General features: G+C 43.9%; 1 protein-coding gene across 1 annotated transcript; it reads left to right on the top strand.

The window, feature by feature from the left end:
* The first annotated feature begins 8676 nt into the window (after window positions 1-8676).
* Window positions 8677-9703, top strand: LOC123447130 (FCS-Like Zinc finger 17-like). Its single transcript, XM_045123706.1, has 2 exons — window positions 8677-9170; window positions 9271-9703. The coding sequence occupies exons 1-2, from the start codon at window positions 8866-8868 to the stop codon at window positions 9452-9454; spliced, it is 489 nt and encodes a 162-aa protein (XP_044979641.1). The 5' UTR covers window positions 8677-8865; the 3' UTR covers window positions 9455-9703.
* Window positions 9704-10405: the final 702 nt, after the last annotated feature.

The following is a 10405-nucleotide window of genomic DNA, read 5'->3' as shown; positions in this document are numbered from 1 at the left end:
CAACTACATGCGTAAACATGCGCCAAGTCAAGCCACTTGAATCATTCAAAGGAGGATACCATCCTATCATACTACATCATAATCATCATGAAATTTATGTTGGCATCCAAGACAAACCATTATAAGCTCCTAGCTAATTAAGCATGGCAATAGAAACTATGATCTCTAAGTTGTCATTGTAAACATGTTTCTCTCATAACAAAGTTGAATCAGGAACGATGAGCTAGTCATATTTACAAAAACAAAATAGATCGAGTTCATACCATCTTTTCCAGTCTCAGTCACTTCATCATATATCATCATTATTGCCTTTCACTTGCACGACCGAATGATGTGGACAAAAATAAGAGTGTTCGTGCATTGGACTACACTGGAATCTGTAAGCAAACACAAAGGAGAAGACAAAGTAATATGGCTCTTTGACAGATAAACAAATATGCATACGAGAGCCACTAAATATTGTAACCATGATCTTCTACCTTGACCTAAAGAAAAAGAAAACTATTTAAACGGGAAAGCTCCCAACAAGCAAAATTAGAAAGGGAAATCTTTTTGGATTTTTCTCAATCTAAGCAAACACACGAGAAGAAAGCGAGAAAAGGAAATAAACTAGCATGGATGATTGATACGTCTCCAATATATCTATAATTTTTGATGGTTTCATGCTATTATCTTGTCAAACTTTGGATGTTTTGTATGTTTTTTAAATGGGTCAGCACATGCATCCAACGGGAAGCAAGTGGGCAGCAACACTGTGGCAATATAATAATGGGAGAAAGGTGGGTGGGGTGGGCCAGTGACAAGTCGGCCAGGGCAGCCACATGCGGACACAGAGAGGACGCGCGCGTGTCCGCTTCGTACCCGCGCCGACGCATTTCAGTCTCAAATTTGAACTAAAAATGGGTCGACGTGGATGCAAAGCGGACGCGTTTTGAAAATAGATCCGTGCGTTGGGTCATCACTTTTATCTGCGCGGATCCATACGAACGGCGACGGATGAAATGGATCGCTCCATTAAAGTTCTTCTAAGTGTATTCGTGTCTAAGCCACACATGTCTAGATTGCAAGGCAACCTCGAATGCTCAACCACAGCATGCCAAGGAGACTTGGTTCATCACGTTTTAAGCGGAGGTAGGACCCTTTCGGGGAGAGCCATGTTTTGGCTCCCAGGAGCATATGCTCCTGGTTGAATAGTAACACGAAAAAAATATTAAATGTTTTAAAAAATTCTGAATTTTTTGTAGATGATTGTATTAGTGTCGCAAACATGCATGATAATTTTTATACGATAAGGAGCAGCGATGTTTTCGTTAGCAAAAAAACAAATTTAGGATGATATTTTGGGTAACTTTTGATGTTCAATTTGTTTTTTTTGCACAAGTCAAAATGTTTTTCATTTCAAAATTTGCCGGGAGCCAAGTTGCATTTCTGCCTTTCGGCCAACTATCGATAGAAATGTGTCCGCTTCGTACCCGCGCCGACGCATTTCAGTCTCAAATTTGAACTAAAAATGGGTCGATGTGGATGCAAAGCGGACGCGTTTTGAAAATAGATCCGTGCGTTGGGTCATCACTTTTATCCGCGCGGATCCATACGAACGGCGACGGATGAAATGGATCGCTCCATTGAAGTTCTTCTAAGTGTATTCGTGTCTAAGCCACACATGTCTAGATTGCAAGGCAACCTCGAATGCTCAACCACAGCATGCCAAGGAGACTTGGTTCAACACGTTTTAAGCGGAGGTAGGACCCTTTCGGGGAGAGCCATGTTTTGGCTCCCAGGAGCATATGCTCCTGGTTGAATAGTAACACGAAAAAAAGTATTAAATGTTTTAAAAAATTCTGAATTTTTTGTAGATGATTGTATTAGTGTTGCAAACATGCATGATAATTTTTATACGATAAGGAGCAGCGATGTTTTCGTTAGCAAAAAAACAAATTTAGGATGATATTTTGGATAACTTTTGATGTTCAATTTGTTTTTTTTTCACAAGTCAAAATGTTTTTCATTTCAAAATTTGCCGGGAGCCGAGTTGCATTTCTGCCTTTCGGCCAACTATCGATAGAAACTTCATAATTCTTTTCGTGAATATGCAAAATCCTTGTGTATCATTGCATTGATAGGTAGATAAAGTTACAAGACAAGATTATTACAGATTGTTATAACTACGAATGGCGTGCATGTGCAGGCCAATTTTTTTGTTTTAACCTATGGGGCAAAGAAAATACGGATTTAACCTTGCTTTTAAAAGAATTCATGTTCTAACCTCTTTTCCTGACGCCAACATCCCTGTCGTGTGGCTTGCGCACGAGACCCCAAGGTCCCTGACGTCTGGTACGAGCCTACATGACCGGCTGACCTGCTGAGTTTCTGACGTGGCATGGTACCAAACGCCAAGGACCCTGGTGTTTGGTAGCAAATCACACAAATTTTTTTAATAATATGTGCCACGTCATCTAGACGTCAGGGCCCTCAGCGTTTGGTATGAGACACGCCAGGGTCCCTGGCGTTTGGTACCATATCATGTCGAAAACTTAGCGGGTCAGTCCGTCATGTCACCCCGTACCAGACGCCAGGGACCTTGGCGTCTCGCATGCAAACCAAACGTCTGGGATGTTGGCGTCAAGAAAACAGGTTAGATTGAGATTTTTTTTATGAACGAAGTCAAGTCTATATTTTCTTTGCCCCATGGGTTAAAACAGACACAAGAATGGCATGCATTGGCAGCTGGGGCCCACGGAGAGATGTGGGTGTGTCAGCCATTTGGGCCCTGTTCTACGTCTCTCGTAAGATTAGCGCAAGCAACGTTGCACCCGTGCGTGTCCAAAGTCATGTCTCCTCCTGGATGGCGCTCACGACTCAGCTCACAGAAGGTTGGTCGCCTTCGAAAATGCGGCTGCTTCCATAGTTACAATGCCGTGAGAATGGCAATGAAGGTGAGGCCTCGTCAGAGACATCTTGGCGCGGCATAAATGGCCGAGGAGAGCCGGAAATGAACTCTTTATAACATTTGCAAATCACTTTTTTTTTCTATGGGTCGTGCTAGGCCTCGACCGGTGGATCCTTCTAAAAGATCCGTCGCCTCGTAGGCCGTCAGATATGGCGAAATCTAGCTGCCGAACAACATCCACCACTTTTAGAATAAATATCTTGTTGCAAAAATATTTACAATAAAAATTATATTGCAGAAAATTTTTATAACAAGAGTTGTATTGCAAGAAAGTTTTGCAACATAGCTCTTGTTGCAGACTTTTTTTTCCTTCTTCACTTTTTTTGCCATCGTTGATGTTGTGAAAACTTTTGCAACATAGGAAATGTTGCAGAAATTTTTGCAATGACAATGATGTGAAGAAACATCCTCATTGTCGGTGCATGTCGTAGAAGCACAACCGTCGTTTACTGTCGTCGTTTGCAACACTCTCAATGTTGCAAAAAGCCACATCAAAAGACGTTGTTGCAAAAAAATGTATCTGCATATTCGAGGCCGGACGTCATGACAAGCTCAAACTTTGGCCGGGTCCTCTGGGTCGTGCATGTGTCTCCTGGTCACGTAGCGCACACACGCACACTTCATTTAGTAGGGGCGGACTTAAAAAGAAATTGAGCCGGTGTCCTCACATAAATACACATCATTTAATTTAATTTAGGGGTGTCACACACTACACATACATTAAGTATACCAAAGAAATAATTTGTTACCCGGTGTCAAGTGAGCCCTGGTAGCTCTACCTGGATACGCCCGTGCCATTTAGCTATGGTCGATGTAGGTATGCACCTGTGAAGAAGGAACAGATGTAGATGTGATAAGATTGAAAAGGGGAGAAGATAAAGTTCATGGGACCATATAGATAAGCATAGAGAAGACGGCGGACCGTGTTTTCAGCCGGCTAAACAAAATCATTTTCCTTTTTCTGTCTTGAAATATAAAATATGTCTAAGTCCTTTTGCGTGTTATAGAAAAAGACTATATTTTGATAATTTGTGTCATTGACATGATCTTTGTCTCCTGTTTTTTTGCGGGTGGACGTGACCTTTGTCAACATAAATAGCATGCGCTGCGTATTACGGTCGCTTTCCTGTTTACTTTTGCCTGGAATGCCACTAACACGTGCTAAGCTGTTTAACATGTATAACATGTACGAGTCTAAGTTAGGCACATGCTAATTAAGTTGCTAACACTTGTTTCACATGCTAATTAGGCACTCCTCACTGGAAGCTCGGGAGTCACTTAGGGCCCCACATCTTAAGAAAAACAGGTGAAAAGGTTAATTTTGCTTTCGCAAGCACACATACATTGGAAAAACGCGCTGTTCGAATGTGGTTCAAAAATTCTTGTGCGAGATGCCCATTGTTCATTTACATGTTCAAAAACACAAAAACCGAAGTTGTTTTGGCAATTTAAACACTGCTTGTAAAAGACAAATAATATGTAAAAATATCTACACAAAAAAGTTACTCTTATTCATAAGGTTTCCAGCAGTACATCATACGTGCTATAACTTTCGCATGCAGTGCGTTTTCGAATACTCTGTTTTAACGATGAAGACATAACACATGATCTTGCTGTTTATAAATTAATTTAAGACGATTGGGAATTAGAGAAAACTCACTATATGAAAAGTTTTGCATTGTCGATAACTTCCAACCGCCGTATTATTTACCCCGTTCATGACGCCCAAAAAACTTTTTTGACCATAAAATTGACTTAAAACAATAAAGTATTGGGAGAAACATTACGAACAAAAAAGGTCCGTATTTGTTCAAGATTTCCAATGAAGTATCATTTGCCAGATTCTGACAAACGGTTGAAGAATGAATGTGAAACTATGATCTTGTTGGAACTTTGGTCGTTTTATAAATTACTTTTAAACTGTTTATAATTGGCACAAACTTCCTACATGAAAAATAAACACATTTTCATAGACTTTCCTACACCATATCATTTGAATTAATCGGATGAGCCGTTTTGAAATGAATCGAAAAATATGAGCTCGGTTGTTTGGTTTTAATAAAATCCATGATTTTTCAAATTGCTCTTTAACCATTAAGAATTTGGGAAAACTTTCTATATGTATAATTAGCGGATTTCCAACAGCTTTCGAACGCCGTATCATTTGCCCTATTTTGATAAACAGTATAGAAATAAGATCGAAAACACTATTTATGTTTTTTTGAAGAAAAATGACTTGCAAAGCTGCTCTTAAACCGTGTAGATTTTGCAAATACTTCAACATAGGTTGTGATCCACGTGTCCACAGCTTTTCGGTGGTGTATCGCAAAGCTCCATTTGGACAATGTTTGAGAAACTTCGATATGTGCCTCGGTGAAGTTCAACTACTGTTGTTGCGACGGGCCGACTTGTTATCAGAGTATTATTCTCATCACGTGATCATAATGGTGTTTATGTGGAGTCTATGCATAGACTTACCTGACGAATATCAGTATCGAACTAAAACATTACAAAAGGGGCCCTGGTCATTGAAACCAAAGGTTGGTCAACATGAATATAGGATGTGGGGCATGGGAGGATGAAAACGGTGAAGAAGATCGGTGTTGTCGATGACGTTCCCAGCGTTGTAAAGGTTGATCAACATGCGGACATGTAATGCATACAAAGCCTTCAACAACTTAAACGTACGCCTAAATATCATAATGTTGCCCTGACTTGACAACACCGGCACGTGCATCATGAAGGGAGGGAAAGAGTGGCACTATTCAGGGAGGGGGAGCGGCACTGGTAGAGTGAAATAAGACGGAGGATGATGTAGATCTAGAGGGTGAAGGAGAGGTGAGGCAGTGGCTCACTTTCCGAGGATAAGAGCATCTCTAGCAAGCCTCTTATGTCGCAGACCATTATAGTGTGTTTATAGTTCGCGAAAAACACGTTTTGCTGGATGGCGTGGGCTGCGGCCCCGCATAGCGGAACCATGTGAGTATTCTATTTTACAGTTCCGCTATGCGGGTCTGTTCGGCCGCAGCCCACGCCAGCCCACAAAATGAGTGGTATTTTCTAAATTTGACACATATGCCACGTTACACAGAATTATGAATTAACAGCAAAATGTTAATATTATAATATAACAATCATCCAGATTACAATAATGATTCGAATCACCGAATTAAAGTAGTAATCCAATACAAGAATTATCCCAAATACAACAATGATACATATGACACCTAAATTAGAATGAAAAGATAGCAGGTTTTACAGCTCATGCCTTTGTCAATGGTGCTCACTGAGATCATCCTAAAGCTGATAGTGGGTGTTTGTGTCTTCAATCTCCTAGTATGTATGAAAGAATGCTTGTACGCGGTCATGGTCTCTAGCTGGCTTCACACGGCTACCGACATTGTCATAGAAGAACTCCAAGCTAATGCACCTCTCTTCTTCGATGATCATGTTGTGAAGAATCACGCAACATATGTCATGATGTTCTTTAGGGTTAGTTTGTCCCAAAAACGAGCAGGACCAAAAAATGACAAACCTTGATTGCAAAACCCGAAGACTCTTTCAATATCTTTTCAGGCAACTTCTTGTGCCTTTGCAAATTCAATATGCTTCCTAGTCTTGGGTTTTTTGTTGCTATTGACAAATGTACACCAAGAAAGATTACCATCTGCAAGATAGTATCCCTTTGTGTACTGATGCTCATTCACCACGTAGTTGCAAGCACGAATATCACCACTAGTAAGTTTAGCAAACAAATAGGAGTGTTGCAACACATAGATATCATTGAGAGTACCCGGCATATCACAAAAGCAATGCCAAATCCATAAATCCTCGGATGTTGCATCACGAGACTTGCCATAATACTACCCATGACATGCCTTCGGGCAGTTTCTCCAAGTCCAATGCATGCAATCAACGCTTTCTAGCATGTCGGGCAAACCTCGTCTCTCATTTGCTGCCATCAATATTTTTGCGTCTTTCTCGTTGTGTGCACGAAGATAGACAGGACCAAAGACGCGGATGATCACTTTGGTGAACCTACACACTAACTCAATTGTAGTATCTTCGTCAATGCAAGGATATGCGTCGGCATAGTAAGCCGAATGCCATATGCAATCACCCTCATAGTTGCTAATATTTTTTGATATATGCTAAACCCCTTGAAGCCCACAATGTTTCTCCTTTGAGTAAAAAATCGAGAATTGGCCTCTCAAGCTTGCACTAATTTTACGAAGTGGGATCGGTGCACTTGATACCTTCTCCGAAAGAGGTGCGTTGATATATGGGATTGTCCGTGGAGTAGTCTTGCATCAACATCACTCCCGAGATGGCGGTTGCAAGGGATGCGAAGACGGCCGACGGTCGTTCCTCGCCATCTCTTTCGGTTTCGGTCCTCGTGCTCCTTCATGGGGAGCACCACCACCACCATCTGATGTTGATGGCTCTCGAACAGCGACTCTACATCCGAGTGGTCGAACAAGGACGAGTCCTCGAGAAAACATTACTCGCAAGGGCTCAAATCCATCTACAAATCGCACCCGAAATCGCATGAATGGAAATTCATCTATAAATTGTTCGCTAGGTCGAACTAGAAGGGGGCACAAAACGACTCACCGACGACGGTCGTTCCTAGGCGTCGGCGGCCCAGGGGCGACTTGGGTCGGCAAATTCGGAGCGGCGGTGACTCGGCGGAGGTCGATCTGGGGCGGTGGTGACCCGGGGACGGCATGGCTCGACGGATCTGGGGGGGCAACAAAGCAGCGCGGTGGAGCAGGGTCTGGAGCGGCCCGACGGCGTGATTCCGTTAGCGGATATGGCCGAAATCGAAGGCAGCGGGCATGCGGTGGCGGTGCTACAGGATGGGGGTCGGGAACAAGCACGGGCCGAAATGTCCCTCCCGCCAACCGCTTTCGTGAGATAAGGGCACCAATGGGGCAAGGGGGGTTGTGTACTCGCGGGTCGGGTGGGGCAATTTACCGCGACCGTTAAAAAGTTTTAAGGGTTGGACGGGTTTACGGTGTTTGTTCGGGTCACTTTTTTTCACGCAAAATTATAAACTAACGGTTATTTTACAGGTCGGCGTGATATAAGATGTTTGCTAGAGTTTCTCTAAAATGACTGGCTCCAGCAAAATATCATATGAAAAAAACACTAGTTATTGATGTGATTATCGAGTGAAATTAAGTACTCCATATAACAACTGATCGTAGAGTGAAATCCTGCTTAATGAGTAATATCATAAACTATTATTATGCCATCACACTATTCCATGGTATCTATCTTTCCAAAGCATGGAATATCATATATTTCAGCAAAATATTGTTGATCCATGCAGATACCGGGGAGATCTTTTGGGGGGGAATGCATAGTATCATACATTTCAAAAAATGTGATTGTTCGATGCAGGGAGAATTTTTGGGGAAAAAACTTCAACATGTCATAACCGCTTGTTTCCTATCTACTGTTGTCTCTGAAGGAGACATCTGAATTATTGTAAGCGACGGGACACGTCCTGTTCCCCATCACAATAATAAAGATAGTGTCCACATGTAAGGCGTGACTCATTAGGGTTATCGATACTATGTGGCACTGTGCCACCGCGCTAAAAGCTTTTTCTTGTTCCTGAGCCATGTGTAGCATGCGGGCGAATATTGTACGTACGAACAAACCTTTCTTTTTTAGCACTGGCAGAGACAGCTTCACTTTTCACGACGCCAACCAACTAAACTAAAACACGCGTGCAAGCTTGGCATCGCGTCTGTATATAAGCATCAACCAGTCGCTAGCTCATCTCATCCATTCCATTCCTCCATTGGCATCCACCTTCTTCTCTCTGCAATTGACGCTTACTTTTTCAAGGATCGAGCACGTATAAGCTACGAGCAAGCATCTAAAAAAATTGTTGTCTCGACGGCATGATTTCGAGGTCTCCCAGCCTCTTCCAGATCGGTGAGGGAGAGGCCCAGGATCAGGATCAGGCGGGAATGCCAACAATGACGACCGCCGGCGAGCTCGTCGGGCTCCAGTTGATCATACAGCCCTCGCCGAGGCGACAACAACGGCCGCCGTTGGCCGTCCTCAGGAGGTCCTCGGTGAGGTCCCCGGCTGCCAACCTCCAGGAGAGCAGCGGCGGGCAGCCATTCGTGGGCCTTGAGTTCTTGAAGTGCTGCCTATGCTGCTGCAAGAAAATCGACGTCGACATGGACGTCTTCGTGTACAAGTAAGCTAGATTAGATACACATTCCTCATTCAATCGATGTGCTTATTATTTTACTTGGCTTGAGATGAGATTCTTACGGTTTTGGGGATTATTTTTGCAGGGGACAGCAAGCATTCTGCAGCGCGGAGTGCAGGTGTCAGCACATGGCGAGGGAGGAGAGGCGGGAGATCGAGATCCTGGTCAGGAAGCGCCGTGACGCGTTCCACAACCGCCGTGCAGCGCCGGGCAAGACGGTCGGGGGATCGGACCGGCACCCGAGGGTGCAAATCTCAAGTTTTTGCTAGCTAATTAGATCCTTGCTGTACTTTTAGTGAGCTAGTGAGAAACTACGGATGATTAGTTGGGACAAACTTAAAACCTCATATTCTATGAGTGATGCTACACGTACATAAGTTTGTAAGAATTTTACAGAGAGATTGATTTTGATCGAAGGTTAACAAGGATGAAGCCTCATCCCCATAAAAATCAAGGGGGGAGAGGTTTGTTAGGAAGAAAGAATTCTAATCAACGTAAACCATGTGTAACGTTTTATATGTTTAGCGTTCTTGTTTTCTGCCGTATCATCGTCCAGCGATTGTAGTACAAGTAGGCTTTGGGTTGTTAACCAGAAAGGATTGAAAGATACATGTAGATGAACCCTTCTTATCCCCTCTTGTTCCTCTCTAGCTTACCCTTCAAGATTCCATCTTATCATCTGTGTAAAAAAAACAGCCAGTCGCACTTGAGAAACCTGTTTTTCGTCGGTTAGGACCGAATTTGGCCCCGATGGTCCCAGGTTGAATCCGGCACGTGGGGGTGCCGGGGGAAACGATTTTGGCCAGAAACGCATGTGGACCCGCTCGAGTCAGCGTCTAGGTGCGTTCGTCGTCCTCATCATCGTCTCGTTTCCCGCGGAACCTGTCGATGTATGCGCCCTGACAACAACACGTTGTGGACGACGTACTTGGAACCCTGCCACGCCGGCCAGCTTGCCGCCACCAACGGTGGCGACCCCCGCGGCCGCTTCAACTTCGAGGGGCGGCGCCAATGGTGGGCCGTCCCCGGCCGCACATTGGAGGCCGTCCTCGAGCACATCGAGGGCGGCATTTCGAATACCCGCCCCCTCCTTCTCCCGCCATCGCGATAGTTCTTGGACGTTGAGGCGCATGGAGACGACGTCTTCCTCCTCGCCTAGCTTCTCCGGGGCGCCGACGCTCCTCCCCGTCAAGCACATCCGCTCGAGACCCCGTTCGGGC

This window comes from Hordeum vulgare, chromosome 4H, assembly GCF_904849725.1.
Source record: "Hordeum vulgare subsp. vulgare chromosome 4H, MorexV3_pseudomolecules_assembly, whole genome shotgun sequence".
NCBI classification, from domain to species: Eukaryota; Viridiplantae; Streptophyta; class Magnoliopsida; order Poales; family Poaceae; genus Hordeum; species Hordeum vulgare.
Note: the sequence above shows the minus strand (reverse complement) of the source record. Positions and strands in the feature narration are given on the sequence as shown.

Bases quoted from the DNA above. Each gene is read 5' to 3' on its own strand.
- LOC123447130 (XM_045123706.1), top strand. From the start codon at position 8,866: ATGATTTCGAGGTCTCCCAGCCTCTTCCAGATCGGTGAGGGAGAGGCC. The intron at 9,171-9,270 runs GTAAGCTAGATT...TTATTTTTGCAG, and splicing joins ATGGACGTCTTCGTGTACAA to GGGACAGCAAGCATTCTGCA.